The sequence below is a fragment of the Pollicipes pollicipes genome, unplaced genomic scaffold, assembly GCF_011947565.3.
Source record: "Pollicipes pollicipes isolate AB1234 unplaced genomic scaffold, Ppol_2.1 Scaffold_7262;HRSCAF=8765_pilon_pilon_pilon, whole genome shotgun sequence".
Lineage (NCBI taxonomy): Eukaryota > Metazoa > Arthropoda > Thecostraca > Pollicipedomorpha > Pollicipedidae > Pollicipes > Pollicipes pollicipes.
Genome location: NW_023597055.1, coordinates 22928550 through 22948847, shown reverse-complemented (window position 1 = coordinate 22948847; position 20298 = coordinate 22928550). Strand labels below are relative to the sequence as shown.

Genomic DNA, 20298 nt, shown 5'->3' with positions numbered 1-20298 from the left:
CAGTTCCCTGTCAGACTGGCTCACGGGCTCATCATCATCTGATCGTGACGCCATCACGTCCCACGCCCACGTCCACCACCACGTCCCACCCGGAACTCCCCATCAGCTTTGCTCAGAGCACGCGCTCAGCGACCCGCCGGACACCGTCCCCAGCCCGCCGCAGCTCCACTCAGAGCACGCGCTCAGCGACCCGCCGGACACCGTCCCCAGCCCGCCGCACCTCCATTCAGAGCACGCGCTCAGCGGCCCGCCGGACACTGTCCCCAGCCCGCCACAGCTCCACTCAGAGCACGCGCTCAGCGGCCCGCCGGACACCGTCCCCAGCCCGCCGCACCTCCATTCAGAGCACGCGCTCAGCGGCCCGCCGGACACCGTCCCCAGCCCGCCGCAGCTCCATTCAGAGCACGTATTCAGCGGCCCGCCGGACACCGTCCCCAGCCCGCCACAGCTCAGTAGATGGCCGCCTCGGGCGCGTCCGTCCGCAGGGCCGCCTCCTCGCCGTGCGGGACCTCATCGGCGCTGGGCGGGTCACGCTTCACCCAGCAGAGAATGTTGATCCACACGAACGAGCACACGCCGACGAAGGCCACGCGCACCGACGCCGGCAGGAACACGAAGTTCACGATCTGCGCTGGCACCCAGAAGTACACCTGTTTCTGGAGCACGGCACAGACGCAGGTTAAACGTCACGCAAAAGGCGGCGCAGAAAGGGGCCCGCACGTGGCCCGAACGGGTTTAGTTTACACTTTTCGCACATGTGCGCAGCATTGGAAGTTGAAAGCAAAGCTGTGATGTTAACTAGTTTAGACCTACAATGTTCAACATGAGCTGAATCTGTAACTTGGCATCGTGAGAAAACGATAGCCTACAGTATTTAATGATGAAATCGGCGGCCGTGTATAGCCTTAGCGGTGGAGCCATTCAATGTGACGGGTACGAAAAAATGAAATTTCAGGTGGCTGAAACCACCACGACAAACATTTCATCTGTTATCATGGAATTAACGATTTTTGGCTTAAATAGTCTCTAAACGCCACACAAAAATCCCTAACACCGAGATTGCTACCTTTTTATGTTTTGCCTCCAATCGTAACGCCACGGACCACAGCGCTATCACAGAGAAGATACCACCAGGAGATACTCGCCTCCTTCTTGGTCACTGCAGCCTTATGTAGGTCAGAGGTGAGGCAAATACCCGACGGAATTATTACCGCGTGAAGAAATAACTTCCGAGAAAAATGAGAACGCGAGTTCAGTCATGAATGCATAGTGCGAATTTACATATCCCCCACAAAAAATCAGCAAACCCAAACGCTCTCATTTGTCTCACGATTGTCTCACGAAGTGTTTTCCTAATTCAAATGCCGCCGCACATTAACAGCCGCCAGCAGGTCGCGCATCCTCACCAGAACAGTAGCAACGTACTTCTCGCGGATCTCCGATAGCTTATCTTCTCTCTGCTCCATCAAGGCCATGCCTGTGATGCAAACAAGTGCATAATCTATAACCATGACGGTGTTATCCGGGGTGCTCGGAAATAGATCGGCTTCCAGACAGTTGAGGCACTGTGACTTATGACCAAACATGAAGGCCAACTAGAAGGATAACAGATGAAATCCATCACGCCACAACCCCCGCGAGGCGTCGACGCGATATCTCGAACCTGCAGAATCACGACTTACCCCGATAAAACACGACAAAATACTACTAACAGAAGGCGATGAGTGTGACTCACTGTAGAAGAAGATGAAGACGTCGATCGGACCCATAACAGCCACGTCGAGAAAGACCTTCTTCGTGACAACACGAGCCGAGACGCCCACAAAACGCGAGTCCAGCCACTTGTACCTGCCAGCGATGGCATACACGTGATCCCCCCATCCACTTGTACCAGCCAGCCTTGGCATACACATGGTCCCATCCACGCCGAGCACATACCACGCTTCATAACGGGAATGATGAGGCTGCTGTGACATACGTGACGACACAAAGAAACCGTGACGATACAAAGCTCAGTTTGCTTTCCTTGCCCATGTCCTAAGTTGTTTTGTTGCTACGCTGGAGGGAAAGATTAGCTTGTTTCCATGAAAACTGATCATGACATGAAATGTGTACAACACAATGGTGGGTGTTCAAGAGTACCACACTTCCGCTGACACCGGCTGTAGTATTACAGCAATACTACAAAGATCCATTTGCTTTTCGCAACTATCCTACCTGAATCTGAGATTTCATCTATGTTGCAACCAAGCAATATTTTATGGTTACCTGGACTCTGGGACATGCTCACTTCACCATAACGTAGCATCTGTGGCTGTGATAGCACCTGTGATTCATAACTGTACCGAACAATACGGGCAATACGGGGGCTGGGACGAAAAGAAGTCTTGCTCGGTGAAATTTCCCATCAAGTGCAACAAGTATTCGGCTACAGCTGGCAAACCGGTACTGCTCAGCAGCTTCATAAAACGCTACGAGAGCACCGCTTGCAACGCTGTACAAGCCGCTGGAACACTGACGGAACGCTGAAGAGGTGTAGTGAGGGACAAGTGTCGGCTCCGGAGCATTGGCTCCGGGGGTGTCGGTTCCGGGGGTGCCGGCTCCGGGGGTGTCGGTTCCGGGGTGCCGGCTCCGGGAGTGTCGGTTCCGGGGGTGCCGGCTCCGGGGGTGTCAGCTCCGGGGGTTGTCAGCTCCGCGGGTGTCGGCTCCGGGGGTGTCTGCTCCGGGGGTGTCAGTTCCAGGGGGTGTCGGCTCCGGAGGTGTCGGCTCCGGGGGGTCGGTTCCGGGGGTGCCGGCTCCGGGGGTGTCGGTTCCGGGGGTGCCGGCTCCGGGGTGTCGGTTCCGGGGGTGCTGGCTCCGGGGTGTCAGCTCCGGGGGTGTCGGCTCCGGGGGTGTCGGCTCCGGAGGTGTCGGCTCCGGGGGTGTCGGTTCCGGGGGTGCCGGGTCCGGGGGTGCCGGCTCCGGTGTCGGTTCCGGCGGTGCCGGCTCCGGGGGTGTCGGTTGCTGGCGATGCCGGCTCTGGGGTGCCGGCTCTGGGGTGCCGGCTCTGGTGTCGGCTCCGGAGGCGTTGGCTCCGGGGTGTCAGCTTAGGGGTGTTGGTTCCGGGGGGTGTCGGTTCCGGGGGTGCCGGGTCCGGGGGTGCCGGCTCCGGGGTGTCGGTTCCGGGGGTGTCGGCTCCAGGGGTGTTGGTTCCGGGGGTGCCGGCTGCGGGGTGCCGGCTCCGGGGGTGTCGGCTCCGGAGGTGTCGGCTCCGGGGGTGTCGGTTCCGGGGGGTGTCGGCTCCGGGGTGCCGGCTCTGGGGTGCCAGCTCCGGGGTGCCGGCTCCGGGGTGCGGGCTCTGGGGTGTCGGCTCCGGGGGCGTTGGCTCCGAGGTGTTAGCTCAGGGGTGTTGGTCCCGGGGGTGTCGGCCCCGGGGGCGTCGGCCCCGGGAACCGGGGTGCCGGCTCCGGGGTGCCGGCTACGGGAGTGTCGGCTCCGGGGTGTCGGCCCAGCGTTCCACAGGGCGCTGCTGACCGGGGCCAGAGCGCGCCTGACCGCTCGCTCACCAGGCGTAGAGCAGCGGTGGCGCGATGGCGTATCCAAGGACGCAGTACCGAGCGACGGCGGCCCGGTCCAGAGGCTCAGGCTTCTTCGGCTCATGCTTCACCTGCCAATGACACCCAGTGCATGCCACCTATGGACAGTGTGCATCTCTCTCTTGGCCTGGGGGTTCTCTGCTGGCCCGAGGCCTCAGGCTGAGTGCACTGAACAGAGGCACAAGATCTGGAGGCAAGCTAAGTGGGCCTCAAACTGGGTGGGACACAGAGGCATCTACACATAAGGCACAACATATGTGATAACTCCTGATCTAAGACTTGCCTGACTTGCACAACTTGCAGAGAAACTCACACATTATCTGACAGTAATAACTTTGGTGACTTCTTTGGCTTTCTCCCTGGGTTGTGAAAATGACCCAAAGCCTGCTCTCTCCAGGAGCAAGTGCTCATCATTCAGTGGGAATTGAGTGTGAATGGTGAACTTCACAACTTGAAGCAGGAAGGTTCATTTGCGGCTGCTTCATGTTTTCCTTTCCCTTGCTCAAGGGAAAGGACATGATATGCCTCACAAGCTCATGTTTACTTAAATGTACAAACTTAATGTAATACTTTTCATCCTGTACACACTACATACAACAATGTATGTGCATCTATCTCCTGTACACTGTGCGACACCAGGTCACATGGTCAACATTGACAACAAGGGAGCTGTGTTAAGAAAACAAACACTTTTAGAGCATAATGTCAAGATGAAGGCAGGCAGAGATGTGGCAGTTGGCATACCATGACTTTTTTCACAAATGTCTGTTGGCTGACTTCTGCTGCCACAAACATGGTGCCATAGATTGCAGCATTGCTTAGCAGAGGGTGTTTCTTGAAGAACCGGCGCAGCATTGCCATTATGCAGCCTCTGCTGAAAGCAGGTCAAACTTAGCAACAGCACTGTTGCTCAGTCTGTAGAATTGGGCATATACATCAGGGAAATGGGATGCATTGATAGATATGAATGTGAACATAATGGGCACAACACAGCTGTACTTAACAGGAGTGTCAGAAGAAGTGGTATTCTTCAAGTACTTCACCTTTTTTAGAAGAAGAAATATCTCCACCGCGAGCGTTTTACGCGCAGTGCGGCACGGGCTCAACCAGCTCGCGTTAGCAGGATTGCCCAACTTTGAAATCATACAATCCAAACGACATCTTTAGCACCAAAAATAAAGAGCAGGCAATTAACATTATTCATTACGGCGTTTCGGCCACTGCTACTCACAATGCTCGCATGATTGCCTATCATCTTCAAGAAATAACCATCTGATAATATACTAATTTCGGCCTCAAACAGGTCATATGATTTTTAACACGCAGCCGACGATTTATAGCATGTACTAAAAGGGCAACATAAGCACCAAATTACGTACATTCGAGCAATTAAGAAAAGTATCCCAGTTTTTCACATTCGTGTCTCGAATTGATATTTCCAAACAGACAGCACAGAGAAAAATCCAACAATGTCGGCGGAACTGAAGCATTTCCAGCAGTCTTAAAAAACGGACCAAGCCGCGGGAACCAAACACCGAAGCCAAGCCAACGTTTTCGGTGCGGTACATTGACGTCTATTAGCGCAGTGCATCTCATACACGAGTCCGGATAATGTGATTCACACTGATTAGGACCAAACACATCGTGACGACATTGTCGCTTAAACTACAACACTTGGATTCAATTAATATGACTACTCCGTTTGCCGTGACATGCTGCCATCATGTCGTGCAGAGGGACTGTCGTAGTACCCTCTTAAAGTAGTGCACCTCTCGTACAATTCCAACGAGCAAGGCTTGAAATCGCTCTGACATCCAGAGACATACTCTGCCGAGATAATATGCCAACAGCCACCCTAAGGAAACGGATCAAGCCTCGGGAAACGAAGACTGAAGCAAGGCCAGCGTATTCGGTACGGTACATATACGTCTGTTAGCGTAGTGCACCTCACACACGAGTCCGGATAACGCAATTCACACCTTTAGAACTGAACAGTCGTGCTGACAATGTCGATGGAACTGCAAGACTTCGGTCCGATGAATAAGACTCATGCATTGCCGTGAGATGCTGCAATCATGTCGTGCAGAGGGACTGTCGTAGCACCCTCTTAAAGTAGTGCACCTCTTGTACAATTCCAACGAGCAAGGCTTGAAATCGCTCTGACATCCAGAGACATACTCTGCCGAGATATTATGCCAACAGCCACCCTAAGGAAACGGATCACGCCCCGGGAAAGAAGACTAAAGCAAGGCCAGCGTTTCGGTACGGTACATATACGTCTATTAGCGTAGTGCACCTTGCACACGAGTCCGGATCATGCGGTTCACACTTATTAGGACCAAACACATCTTGCTGACGATGTCGGTGGATATGCCAGACCACGGTCCGATGAATAAGACCCATGCATTGCCGTCAGATGTTGCCATCATTGGCGGGCGGACTGCAGTAGCACCCTCTTCAAGTAATACACCTCTGGTATAATTCCAATTGGCGGGACCTAAAAACCGCTCTGACATCCAAAGACATACTCTACCATGATAATATGCCAATAAAAATCCTAAGGATACGGACCAAGCCTTGGAACCGAAGACTGAAGCTAGGCCAGCGTTTTCGGTACGGCACATATGCGTCTATTAGCGCAGTGCACCTCGTGCACGAGTCCGGATCAGGCGATTCACACTTATGGAAATTAAACACATCGTGCTGACAATAACGGTGGAACTGCGAGACTTCGGTCCGATGAATAAGGCTGATGCATTGCCGTGAGATGCTGCCATCATGTGCGGACAGGCTGTAGTAGCACCCTCTTAAAGTAGTACACCTCTTGTATAATTCCAATTGGCGAGACCTAAAAACCACTCTGAAAGGCAAAGACACACCCCGCTGAGATAACATCCCGACACGAACCCTGAGGAACGAAGCCAAGCCCCGGGAACCGAGGACCGAAACAAAGGCAACGGTTTAGGTACGGTACATATACGTTTTCTCGTGCGGTGCACCTGAAACAAGAGCCCTTACAACGCGATTCACACTAAGTAGAAATAAACACATTGTGCCGACAATGTCGGTTGAGCTGCAATGGTTTGATTCAATGAATAAGACTCATGCACTGTCGTGGGATGTCACCATCATGTGCGGACAGACTGTAGTAGCATCTTCTTAAAGTAGTGCGCCTCTTGCATAATTCGTTGGCGAGACCTAAAAACCGCTTTGTCATCCAAAGACACACTGTATCGAAAAAACGTCTCAACAGCAATTCTAAGGGAACGGACCAAGCCCCGGAAACCGAAGACCGAAGCGAGGCCAACGTTTTCGGTACGGTACATATGTATTTATAAGCGCAGCGTACCTTATACCATCGTCAGCAAGATGTGTTTAGTCCTAATAAGTGTGAATCGCATGATCCGGACTCGTGTGTGAGGTGCACTACGCTAACAGACGTATATGTACCGTACCGAAAACGCTGGCCTTGCTTCAGTCTTCGTTTCCCGGGGCTTGGTCCGTTTGCTTAGCGTGGCTGTTGGCATATTATCTCGGCGGAGAACGTCTTTGGATGTCAGAGTGGTTTCTAGGCCTCGCCAATTGGAATTATACAAGAGGTGTACTACTTGAAGAGGGTGCTACTGCAGTCCGCCCGCCAATGATGGCAACATCTGACGGCAATGCATGAATCTTATTCATCGGACCGTGGTCTGGCATATCCACCGACATCGTCAGCAAGATGTGTTTAGTCCTAATAAGTGTGAACCGCATGATCCGGACTCGTGTGTAAGGTGCACTACGCTAATAGACGTATATGTACCGTACCGAAACGCTGGCCTTGCTTCAGTCTTCGTTTCCCGGGGCGTGATCCGTTTCCTTAGGGTGGCTGTTGGCATAATATCTCGGCAGAGTATGCCTCTTGATGTCAGAGCGATTTCAAGCCTTGCTCGTTGGAATTGTGCAAGAGGTGCACTACTTTAAGAGGGTGCTACGACAGCCCCTCTGCACGACATGATTGCAGCATCTCACGGCAATGCATGAGTCTATTCATCGGACCGAAGTCTTGCAGTTCCATCGACATTGTCAGCACGACGTGTTCAGTTCTAAAGGTGTGAATTGCATTATCCGGACTCGTGTGTGATGTGCACTACGCTAACAGACGTATATGTACCGTACCGAAAACGCTGGCCTTGCTTCAGTCTTCGTTTCCCGAGGCTTGATCCGTTTCCTTAGGGTGGCTGTTGGCATATTATCTCGGCAGAGTATGTCTCTAGATGTCAGAGCGATTTCAAGCCTTGCTCGTTGGAATTGTACAGGAGGTGCACTACTTTAAGAGGGTACTACGGCAGTCCCTCTGCACATGATTGCAGCATGCCACGGCAACAGAGTAGTCATATTAATTGAACCCAAGTGTTGTAGTTTAAGCGACAATGTCGTCACGATGTGTTTGGTCCTAATCAGTGTGAATCACATTATCCGGACTCGGGTATGAGATGCACTGCGCTAATAGACGTCAATGTACCGCACCGAAAACGTTGGCTTGGCTTCGGTGTTTGGTTCCCGTGGCTTGGTCCGTTTTTTAAGACTGCTGGAAATTCTTCAGTTCCGCCGACATTGATGGGTTTTTCTCTGTGCTGTCTGTTTGGAAACATCAATTCGAGACACGAATGTGAAGAACTGGGATACTTTTCTTGATTGCTCGAATGTACGTAATTTGGTGCTTATGTTGCCCTTTTAGTACATGCTATAAATCGTCGGCTGTCCGCGTGTCAAAAATCATATGACCTGTTTGAGGCCGAAATTATTATATTATCAGATGGTTATTTCTTGAAGATGATAGGCAATCATGCGAGCATTGTGAGTAGCAGTGGTCGAAACGCCGTAGTGAATAATGTTAATTGCCTGCTCATTACTTTTGGTGCTAAAGATGTCGTTTGGATTGTATGATTTCAAAGTCGGGCAATCCTGCTAACGCGAGCTGGTTGAGCCCGTGCCGCACTGCGCGTAAAACGCTCGCGGTGGAGATTTTTCTTCTTCTAAAAAAGGTGAAGTACTTGAAGAAAACCGAAGAAGTAGGCAAAGGGCTAGACTCACAAAAACACAACCTAAATTACTGCAAGCAACACACTTAATTTTTGGGTAGATACCATTATATCCAGCACCCAAAAATATTCCTTCAAACACATAATTTCAAAACATTACCACTATACTAAGGGCCCAAAGAATAAGCTTGCACAGAATGTGCACAGCCCTGAGCATGAGTGATGTGCACCTTGAGTTACTGAGAATACCCAGGTATCAGTGAGACCCTAAAGGTTAATCAAGCTCAGATAATATGCCAAGAAAATATCCAAACCACCATCATATAGGCCAGGCACGTGCCCACGCGCCCGCAGTGCCCCAGTCCGCTGGCAGCCAATCAGAACCTGACGGCCGGTCGCTGAGTGTAAAATGAACTGTTTCGAGCACATGAGTTACACTCAACTACCTTTTCCAGGTTGCAGGAAAGCCCTAAACCTTCATTTAGCCCGTGTCCTTTAATGGCGAAAATACCCTTCCACTACACATGCCACTAATTCAGCACGGGTGCTGCGGTCAGCTGAGTATGCTGAACTGGTAAAGTTCGGAACATTTCCAGCTGATTGTAAGATGACGTCACAAACCACAAAATCGCCTCACCTGATAACAGGTATGAAGAAGGTATGCATACGGGTGCGCGTCCAAGCTTGGTTTATCTATGGAAAGTCTATCTATCTAAGGAAAGTGCCCAGATGTCAATCTGGGCACTTTCCTTCACACAAGCATCCTCTCGTTAAACCATCATTGTGGATCATAGTGGATCATAGTGAACGGTGATCGCAGGGAACAGGGAGGGACAGAACGGGATCTGACAGAACCAGACAGAGCCGGACCAAACCAAACGGAACCAGGTGCACCTTGATGAAGCAAGACTTGAATACGAATATCACACTAACTTGGCGGGTATCCATCCAGTCCGCCCGGTTCGTCCGATGCCTTCGAGTCCCATTTGGTGTCACTGCATTCCATCCAGTTCTGCCCAGTCCCGTTTGGTCGCGTCCGGTCCAGCTCAGCTTTGTCCAGCTTCATCCAATCCCTTCAGATCCCGTCTGGCTCCGTTTCGTAACTTCCATTGCGATCCAGCTCGACAGTGTTGAAAGGATACGTGATTTTTTGGTTTTGTGACGTCACTATGCAATCAGTTTGAGGTGTTCCTGGCCTTTATTTTCCCACAACCATCGACACTCGCGCCTCAGGGTTACAGGTCGACTGTTGACTGTTTAGGCGGTACGTGTGAGGTTGCATGCTATTTATTGTAATTTCGTTCCAAAATGTCTAATGCGTCTGAAGATACTAACATTGTATACGTATTGTATTCCATTCAGTTGATTTGGTTTGCTTGGGAAGTGCGAGACCTACGGTGATGACAGCATGTGACTGAACCTGACCTAACCTGACCAAGCTTAACCTAACTTAAGCTAAACTGATCTAACCTAACCTAACCGAATCTAACCTAACCTAGCCTAACCGAATCTAACCTAACCTAACCTAACCTAACCTAACTGAACCAGACCTAACCCAACTTTACATTATCTGACCCAAACCAAACTGACCTTTTCTAACCTCAGATCATGGTCAGGGATTTTAAGCAAAGGGCTGACATTGATACTCTTGAATTGTGCTGTGATGATGTGGAACCATGTGGAACATACAGAACCTGTGTTGTGTAATTTTATGTACAAGCTTATATACAAGTGTACACAATACAGGTTGTTTAATAAAATGATTATGTAATTACTATATTTTGAAGGTATGGTAAGGCAATTCTGGAGTGCACTATCCCATTCAGTTTTGTGTGAGAGCCTTCAAGCTTGGCCACCTCGCCCCCCCAAAAAAATTTGCTTCAGCCACCCAACATTGGAATGAAGGTGGGCCAAGTCCAGGGAGTTTTATTATTTCAGGGTGGGTTTCATCATTTTCTGCTGCTCAGCCTTTTCTACTCATTGGGAAAACAGTGCCTCCAATATAGCATGTTATCTGTGTGATTACTGACTCCCTGAAATTGCCAGCAGTTTTGCTTTTTGTCTAACATTTGTTGTAGAACAAAACTTAATGCATCAGTTGGTAGTCCATGTAATAACCTGCTATACACACACAAGATTAGGTCTATTCAATTGTGGATATTCTTTTAAAATGCAATTCATCATGCTGACAAGGCTCTGCAATTGTTCTTCCAGAGCAAATGTAATAGCATTTCCAAGAAATAGTTTTCAGCCCCAAGAAATCCAGAAACCCCAAAAGTAGATATCCTATGCCTGTAGAATAGTTGCCAGCAGAGGTCCCAATCTAAAACTGAGATGTCAAGAAATGGTGGTGTGAGGAGAAAGCTTCTGACAGCATAAGAATACTTACTACATGAATAATTCCATGTGCCATAATTTTGTACACATCAAACTCAAATTGTGTTTATAACTGTAAGGGATTTACAGCTGTTGAAATTGCATGAAATATGCAAGCTTTACAATTCAGGCAGATGGATGGATCAGAAGGGTGGATCTAGGATCCCACAGAGTTACATACTGATGGGATCCTGGCACCATTTGGAGTCTAGGCACATGTGTGCTTACATGAACATCAGGAGACCTTAAATAAACATAAACACCACCTACATGTTGGGTAGGTGGTGTTTGCCTTCCAGTGCCTGCTGATTGGCTGGAATCAAACCCCATGCCTTTGGTTTCCCAGATACCTTATGTATTATGCTAGTCATCATCATTGGTATTATAGCATCCACCAGTGTTTTTGACATCTACCCCACTACCACGCCTCTGCGTGTTGTTTCAGCGGCCATGTTTCTCCGCCCTGTGCTGCTCGCGCCGGTCGCCGGCGCCGCGCGCGCCCGGCTGCTGCCGCGCGCCGCCTCCTCCGTCGCCACCACGGAGCTCAGCGTCGATTACCTGCTCGGCGAGAGCACCGGCATCGTGGCCATCTCGATGAACCGGCCGGCGGCCAAGAACGCCATCAGCCGCAACATGCTGTCGGCGATGGCGGAGGCGGTGGAGAGCGTGCAGTTCGACCGGACTGTACGCGCCGTCATCATCCGCAGTCTGGTGCCAGGTGCCTTCTGCGCCGGCGCCGACCTCAAGGAGCGCGCGCGCATGAAGCCGCACGAGGTGGGGCCGTTCGTGTCGCGCGCGCGCGGGCTCATGTCCCAGCTGGAGGCGCTGCCGATGCCGGTGATCGCGGCGCTGGACGGCGTGGCGCTGGGCGGCGGCCTGGAGATGGCGCTGGCGTGCGACCTGCGCGTGGCGGCGGCGCCGGCCAAGCTCGGCTTGGTGGAGACGCGGCTGGCCATCATCCCGGGCGCGGGCGGCACGCAGCGGCTGCCGCGCCTGGTGGGCGCCGCGCGCGCCAAGGAGCTCATGTTCACTGCCGAGGTGCTGGACGGCGAGCAGGCGGCCGCTATCGGCCTGGTGGAGCACGTGGTGCCGCAGACGGAGGCTGGCGACGCCGCCTACCAGCGCGCTGTGCAGCTGGCGCGGCGCATCGTGCCCAACGGCCCGGTCGGCGTGCGCATGGTGAAGCGGGCCGTCAACATGGGCATGCAGACTGACCTGGCCACGGCGCTGGCCATCGAGGAGGCCTGCTACGCGCAGGTCATCCCCACCAAGGACCGCGTCGAGGGGCTCACCGCCTTCAAGGAGAAGCGTGTGCCCAACTACACGGGCGAGTAACGCGCGGGGACGCGAAGACGGGCGGGGTGGTGACTCGCCGCGGTCGGCGGCTGCGTGACGCTCCCGGCTGTGCATGGGGTGGAGGCTGAGAGCGAGCCGCGAAACACTCAATGAAACAATTACAAGAAAGAAGCCGCTTTGGCGTCGCGAAGCCGCTGTTTAAGCGGTACGGGTCGTGTGAGCGCACGAGGTTGTTGAAGAATAGTCGCATGAGCCTCCCGTTTGATAACTTGCAATATGACAACGGCGTTGTGACGTCGAAGGAGTGTTTCTAAACACGTCAGTGGTACGGATCCTGTCGCCTGCCGCCCGGTTCGCTTGGCGGGTGTGCTGAGACGTCTGGTGGTGGGCAGGGGCGCGGCGGTGTGTGCTCGGGCCGCCCCCACGATGGTGACGCGTGTGATCAAACGCCCCCCCCCCCCCCCCCCCCGTCGCAGTCAAGTGGTCCTTGTACGGGGTCGTCAGGTCGATGCGGTGCAATGAGCCAAACAAATAATGTTAAATCGTGGTGAATGCACTGGTGATATGTTTCAGCATCATGAATACAGTTTAGTCAGCTGTGTGTAGGACCCCGACGCCGTGGATCGTGCAGATGGTCGATGTGCGATGCTGAATCAGGAGCCAGTTGCCGAGTTGTGGTAATAGCGGCACATTCCGACAGATTCCAGACGTGGACGCGGCTTGCTGAGTATATTAAGACCACATAAACAGACGGCGTAAAGATCACATAAGCAGACAGCGTATACATTTCGAACACGTTGACACCGCTTGCTCGATTATATAAGGTTACATAAGATGACATAACGCAACTCTTGGAACTTCAGAATACCTGCCCGCAGAGTATTAGCGGCGCGCGAGGCGGCATGACAGAAAGTGGTGTCTGCTTTTGTTCTTTTCGCTGCCGTTCGCGTTGACAGTACCACCACTCCACGCCATCAATACTGATTGACCCAAAATGGAACACAACCGCACGAGCATACTTCAAGAAGAGTACCTTATCGTAATGCAACATCAGTTTTCGTCGCAGATAGAACCGTATAAGCCACGGTTGTCCGCGAAACATGGTTTTGTCTGCATGCGTAGTAGGGTTTTGGACATGGCACTCGTGGCTTTGCAATTTTCGGGCAGAATTGTCGCGCGTACTGTGCACTGCACCTGAAAGTCGCTTATTGTCCAAATAGTAATCCACTGCTAGCCATTCGCACACCATAACGATACAATTCGTGCCTGATAACTTGCTCCGAGCATACCTGCAGTCATCGAGAACATCCACGAGAACCGGGTGGCCCGCAACACAGAAGGCATGGACAGATCCGGGGAAGGGGGAGAGGATGAGGGTGCAAAAAATCACCCTGTCAAAGTAAAATATGTGATCCATCCAAGCGGATTGTGTTTTGGTGCGAACGACACCAAATTTTGAACGGGAGTCCGGAGCGGACTTCGACCTCCCCGAAATTCAATGCTGGATCCACCCCTAGTATACCCATGCCCTGGACTTTCTCACACCACCCACGGTCGGCTGACCTTGCACAGCTACACATGACGTAACTGGCGGCCACAAAGTAACTCGCACCGCTTCTCCACATCGCGTGGTCCCATGTGATCACAACTGAGCTGTGCGCGCCTGTTTTACACATGCGTTTTCACGGTCACATCACCGCGCCACAACAAATCGGCTGTGTACCTGAAGGCCGCGGGTTAAAAAACAAATTTGCAACATAAAATCCATGCCTAATCCAGACACCGTGTGTCACGAAGTCGTGCCTTTGTGCCCATTGTCACCTTGCTCAGTAAGGGTTTTGGATCGGGAAAACTGACAAATCCATTGCCCCCTGGGGGTAAGCCCATTAGTTGGCAATGCACGCGTTCGTAAGCCTCTGCGGGCACAATTGTCGGCTCTCTGGGGCGCCGAGAAGCCGGAATGTAAAGATGCATTGGGACCGGAGGGTCCAGCCGGGATGCGTAGACGTTATCGCGGCCGATGCTACCTCGCAACAACGCTTCTGGCCCCACTCTAGGCCAGGTTAGCTTCCGCACGCGGCGCCCTCCCCCCCGGGATCACCTCCGCCCCACGTCCCCGTAAACCAAAATAAACAACGCAACGTTTCCGGCTGCCTGACGGGTGGCGAAGCAGCCCAACACGCCGTTCCTCGTCTGGTCCCTGTACGAACATATCACAACTCCGCCACTGTCGTCACCGCGGCCGGCCGGAGCACTTCGTGAGGTGCAGCTTCAGAGCGGCAGCGGCCGCTGCCGGGCGCGGACAGCGCAGGCCAGCGATGCCCCCGGCTACTGGTCGGCGGCAGCCGCGGCCGCTAGCAGCGCTGCCACGCGGCCGGCCGAAGAACCCTTGAGGAAGGTCACGTGGTTGCCCGCCACCGAGTGCACGGTCACGGGGCCACTGCAGAACTGCAACACATGCCACAGCAGCGTCAGAACGGCGACCCAGCCGGCCTGTTCGTACGCTGCGGGGGCCGTGCGGAGAGGTCAGGGCCCGGCCAAGTCAACTGCGCGCGACTGAGGGAGTCCTGTCGCTATGCTCAGGAGCGTAAGACAGATGTGTTATAGTTGCAGCTCAGGTACGCTGCCCTAAAGAACAAAGGTCTCGCACGCATGTGCCTACCGCGGGTTTAAAAGGAGCACGAAAAACGGAGCCACATGGCTCAGCAGTGACGCGACCTAGCGGCGGACGAACCTGACTAAGTTGATAATCTTCGCCGAGGGCGGCGCCACGGTCGTTGTGCTGGGCCTTGACCAGCGTGACGGGCGTGCTCAGCTGACCTTGAGGCTGGTAGGCGTGTCCCGCCAGGATCCGCAGCAGCATGCGGTGCACGATCTCCTGTTGGCGGGGAGGGGGCACGTGACCAGCTGTGGCCGCCGGCGCCGCGGGCGTCCGGCCTCACGTGCCGTCGATGAAGGCACGGGCCGCGAACGGCGCCGCTGTCGGAAATATCCCCACAAATATTGTCCTGCACGAGATGAATCCCCCAGTTAAAATCACTCGTCCCGTCAACCAGGGCCCAACTTGGCGTCCAAAGCGTGTGCAACACACGGCTGGCGACACACCGCGACGGCCCCCAGCACACCCGTCCCCCACACCGGCGCGGCGGCGTCCGCCAGCGGCCGTCAGCACGCCCGTCCCCCACACCGGCGCGGCGGCGCCCGGCGGCGGCCGCTCGCCGGCCAGCTCACCTGCAGCGGCTCAGTGTCGCTGAACCGGCCCGAGCCGGCCAGCACCGCCGTCACGTGACCGATGCGCTCGTCGACAGAGGGCAGCGCGATCAGCTCCGCGCGCAGCTGCAACGAACGCGGCATGAGGCGAGTGTGCGGTGCTGCGCTTCTGTCGGGCTTCAGACATTCATGGCGTGTTAGGAAGATATGACCCGTCGACGAAGACATCACCGCGACTGCACATCTATTTCAACCTTGCTGTGTCACGTCCTTGATGATATAGCGACATTGTATGGGATTTTGCCACTCTGACTTAAGCGGGCGAAAAGAATGATCTCTTCCTATCCTTCGACGTTGACGTATTGACGGATGTCGAATGGATAGAAATGCGCGTAGGCCAGGCAACACGAGCTTCCCAAATCGCGAGGTACACGACGTCGTGCGACACCCGCACCCCGACCGGTCTGCCCGGCGCCAGCTGGCGCTCCGCCTGATCCAGCCGCGCCTCTTGCCCGCTCCAGCACACCAGCCGACCGGCGGCGCTCCGCCTGAGCCAGCCGCGCCTCTTACCCGCTCCAGCACACCAGCCGACCAGCGGCGCTCCGCCTGAGCCAGTGCCACCTCTTACCCGCTCCAGCACACCAGCCGACCAGCGGCGCTCCGCCTGAGCCAGTGGCACCTCTTACCCGCTCCAGCACACCAGCCGACCAGCGGCGCTCCGCCTGAGCCAGTGGCACCTCTTACCCGCTCCAGCGCACCAGCCGACCAGCGGCGCTCCGCCTGAGCCAGTGGCACCTCTTACCCGCTCCAGCGCACCAGCCGACCGGCGGTGCTCCGACCCACCTTCGAGTAGTCGCTGTTGACTAGCGAGACGGCCGTCATGGAGAGGGCGTCCGCCTCGCCGGCCGCCTGCGTCGGCTGGTCCGTGTACTTGCGCGCGTAACTGCTCGTGATCTGAGACACGTAGCTGGGAGGCGGGCCGCCCGCGTCAGACGATGGCGATCAGGTCCGGCGATCCCACTCCCCCCCGGGCGGAGGGGAGGAGTGGGGACACGCGCAGGGACCGCAGAGTGACGGCTCGGGGAGGGGCCTGCCGGCGCGGCTGTCACCACCGGCGCGGGAGCACTGCTCTCCCCGTGTCACACGGCTTTCTAGCTCGGCAGCGCTCGTAGTGCTCACGATACGGCAGCATTTGAGGCCATTGCGTAACGACTGGATCAGCTGAACCAATCATGCTCAAATGACAAAGTTTACGTCGTCCTGCATATGCTGGGGCTATTACGACACTTTTTACGACTATAATTTTCGCCTCGTTCCGGAAGCACGCTCTGATGGCACGCTCGGCACACCCGACCGCTTCAAGGGCCCCATGAATGTGAGGCGGCGAGGGGCCCGTGAGAGTGAGGCGGCGAGGGGCCCAAGAAAATGAGGCCGCGAGGGGCCCCGCGAGATTGAGGCTGCGGGAGGCCCTGTGAGAGTGAGGCAGCGGGAGGCCCTGTGAGAGTGAGGCGGCGGGAGGCCTCGTGAGTGAGGCGGCGGGAGACCCTGTGAGAGTGAGGCAGCGGGAGGCCCTGTGAGAGTGGGGCGGCGGGAGGCCTCGTGAGTGAGGCGGCGGGAGACCCTGTGAGAGTGAGGCAGCGGGAGGCCCTGTGAGAGTGGGGCGGCGGGAGGCCTCGTGAGTGAGGCGGCGGAGACCCTGTGAGAGTGAGGCGGCGGGAGACCCTGTGAGAGTGAGGCGGCGGGAGACCCTGTGAGAGTGAGGCGGCGGGAGACCCTGTGAGAGTGAGGCGGTGGGAGACCCTGTGAGAGCGAGGCGGCGGGAGACCCTGTGAGAGTGAGGCGGCGGGAGACCCTGTGAGAGTGAGGCGGCGGGAGACCCTGGGAGAGTGAGGCGGCGGGAGACCCTGTGAGAGTGAGGCGGCGGGAGACCCTGTGAGAGTGAGGCGGCGGGAGACCCTGTGAGAGTGAGGCGGCGGGAGACCCTGTGAGAGTGAGGCGGGGGAGACCCTGTGAGAGTGAGGCGGTGGGAGACCCTGTGAGAGTGAGGCGGCGGGAGACCCTGTGAGAGTGAGGCGGCGGGAGACCCTGTGAGAGTGAGGCGGTGGGAGACCCTGTGAGAGTGAGGCGGGGAGACCCTGTGAGAGTGAGGCGGGGGGAGACCCTGTGAGAGTGAGGCGGGGGAGACCCTGTGAGAGTGAGGCGGGGGAGACCCTGTGAGAGTGAGGCGGTGGGAGACCCTGTGAGAGTGAGGCGGCGGGAGACCCTGTGAGAGTGAGGCGGGGGAGACCCTGTGAGAGTGAGGCGGTGGGAGACCCTGTGAGATGAGGCGGCGGGAGACCCTGTGAGAGTGAGGCGGTGGGAGACCCTGTGAGAGTGAGGCGGGGGAGACCCTGTGAGAGTGAGGCGGCGGGAGACCCTGTGAGAGTGAGGCGGCGGGAGACCCTGTGAGAGTGAGGCGGCGGAGACCCTGTGAGAGTGAGGCGGCGGGAGACCCTGTGAGAGTGAGGCGGCGGAGACCCTGTGAGAGTGAGGCGGCGGGAGACCCTGTGAGAGTGAGGCGGCGGGAGACCCTGTGAGAGTGAGGCGGCGGGAGACCCTGTGAGAGTGAGGCGGCGGGAGACCCTGTGAGAGTGAGGCGGCGGGAGACCCTGTGAGAGTGAGGCGGCGGGAGACCCTGTGAGAGTGAGGCGGCGGGAGACCCTGTGAGAGTGAGGCGGTGGGAGACCCTGTGAGAGTGAGGCGGGGGAGACCCTGTGAGAGAGGCGGGGGAGACCCTGTGAGAGTGAGGCGGCGGGAGACCCTGTGAGAGTGAGGCGGCGGGGAGACCCTGTGAGAGTGAGGCGGCGGGAGACCCTGTGAGAGTGAGGCGGCGGGAGACCCTGTGAGAGTGAGGCGGCGGGAGACCCTGTGAGAGTGAGGCGGCGGGAGACCCTGTGAGAGTGAGGCGGCGGGAGACCCTGTGAGAGTGAGGCGGTGGGAGACCCTGTGAGAGTGAGGCGGTGGGAGGCCCGTGAGAGCGAGGCGGCGGGAGACCCTGTGAGAGTGAGGCGGCGGGAGACCCTGTGAGAGTGAGGCGGTGGGAGACCCCATAGGATTGAGGGGTCGCCCTGTGAGGCCGTGGACGCTCGACTGACCTCGGTGAGCCGTCCAGCAGCACCAGCGCGCGCGGCGCCGGCCGGCCACTCCTCTCCAGCTGTGCGGCCATCTCGTACACTACGGCCGCGCCAAACGAGTAGCCGGCCAGCACGAGCGGCGCGCCAGCCGCATGGGCCTCCACCACCTGGCGGCGGACGGCCGCATTGTCAGCGGCGAGGACACAAAGGCGGTGTTCCAATGGCGACGGTTGCTCGTGGCGCGGCGTGAGCTCCAGCTTCGGTGAGGCGCACGGCAGCGCAGAGCCACCTTACGAGTCTGGGCCACGCACGAGTCGCGAGGCCGTGCCCAGTGGACCAGAACGGCCATGGTGGTGTCAGGTCAACTCCCGTCGTCTGGAGGGGAGCACCGCACAACCGGCAGGCACAGTCTATCCCCACACGCACCGCCTGAACCGCGGGGAGACAAACGGAATAGACGGATCCAGACAGAGAAAAGGGGACAGACGGAGAAGGGCGAGCCAGGCGGAGACAGACAGAGGACAGGAACAGGCGGAAAAGGACGGAGCAGTCAGAAACTGACAGAACAAGATGGGCTCTGGCGCATCTCCCGTCAGCGGCACACGCAGCGCGCACCAGCAGCAGGGCCCGGTGCGCCGGCCGGCCAGCGGCGCGGCGTCTCACCTGCAGATAATGGGTGGCCAGGGCGGCAATGTCGGTGCACGGTGCGTCGTTCGTGCACTGCAGGCCGAACACAGGTCCGCCCACCTGAGCCGCCATCTCCTGCCGGCGGAGCGGACGGCGCTCAGGCACACCCCGCCACCGGCGCAACGGACGGAGCTCAAGAACACTCCGCCACCGGTGCAGCAGGCGGCGCTCAGGCACACCCCGCCACCGGTGGAGCAGGCGGCGCTCAGCCACACCCCGCCACCAGCGGAGCGGGCGGCGCTCAGCCACACCCCGCCACCAGCGGGGCGGGCGGCGCTCAGCCACACCCCGCCACCGGTGGAGCAGGCGGCGCTCAGGCACACCCCGCCACCGGTGGAGCAGGCGGCGCTCAGCCACACCCCGCCACCAGCGGAGCGGGCGGCGCTCAGCCACACCCCGCCACCGGCGCAGCGGCGGCGATCTCGGAGATCGAGCCTGGAGCGATATCTCCCGCGCGCTACACGCCGTCACGCTGCTCGTCAAGCGGAAGGCCGGCGCCGGCTCGGTGACGGTCTGGGATTGGGTTCGTCGGTTTTGACGCGGCCATCCCGGGGCCAACGCAGCGGTCTGACACGCTCAGATGGCAGGTGCTACTCGCGAGAGGATGGCGATCAGTGCACTTGGACCTGAAACCAGCCGTTACCCTCAAAGGGTTGGACGCACAGGCGTCGCCACAAGAGGGGACAGGGAGCCGCTCGGCCCAAAAGTTTGAAACGATAACGCTGAATCCGGTCCACGGTGGGCGTGGGGAGATCAGCTAGGTTTCCACATGGTTCTGTCCTCAGACCCACATCGTTTCCCCGCAGCCTCGAGCTTCGACCCTCGAGCGACATCACCGGCTGGACGCCGAGGCAGCTACAGGCCTGCTCCACTCACACTGATCGGCTGAGCGATGCCCTCGATGGGGTGGACGACGTAGACGGGCGGCTGGCTGGAGCCGGCCGGCTCACACAGCGGCACCAGCGGCCGGCGGGGCGTCAGCCGGCCCGTCTCGTACGTGCCGTCCGGCCGCGGATC

The 20298-nt window shown here is 56.8% G+C and overlaps 3 protein-coding genes across 3 annotated transcripts in view; 1 reads left to right on the top strand and 2 right to left on the bottom strand.

The window, feature by feature from the left end:
- Positions 1-449: 449 nt before the first annotated feature.
- On the bottom strand, positions 450-9151 carry LOC119113589 (mpv17-like protein). Its single transcript, XM_037237880.1, has 6 exons — positions 9046-9151; positions 4320-4446; positions 3546-3646; positions 1736-1848; positions 1374-1477; positions 450-656 (listed from the first exon to the last, which is right to left on the bottom strand). Exons 2-6 carry the CDS (start codon positions 4434-4436, stop codon positions 450-452), a joined length of 642 nt encoding a protein of 213 aa, XP_037093775.1. The 5' UTR covers positions 4437-4446; positions 9046-9151.
- Positions 9152-9708: 557 nt separating this feature from the next.
- On the top strand, positions 9709-12735 carry LOC119114213 (methylglutaconyl-CoA hydratase, mitochondrial). The gene is made up of 2 exons (XM_037238411.1): positions 9709-9863; positions 11421-12735. The coding sequence occupies exon 2, from the start codon at positions 11426-11428 to the stop codon at positions 12308-12310; it is 885 nt and encodes a 294-aa protein (XP_037094306.1). The 5' UTR covers positions 9709-9863; positions 11421-11425; the 3' UTR covers positions 12311-12735.
- Positions 12736-14464: 1729 nt separating this feature from the next.
- The window catches only part of LOC119113587 (fatty acid synthase-like), a gene marked incomplete in the record, with an annotated part of 60955 nt that continues 55121 nt past the window's right edge, over positions 14465-20298 (bottom strand). Inside the window, 5 exon segments of the mRNA XM_037237879.1 lie at positions 14465-14719; positions 15006-15149; positions 15503-15607; positions 16325-16448; positions 18616-18758. Of these exon segments, the coding sequence (XP_037093774.1) occupies positions 14600-14719; positions 15006-15149; positions 15503-15607; positions 16325-16448; positions 18616-18758 (636 nt within the window).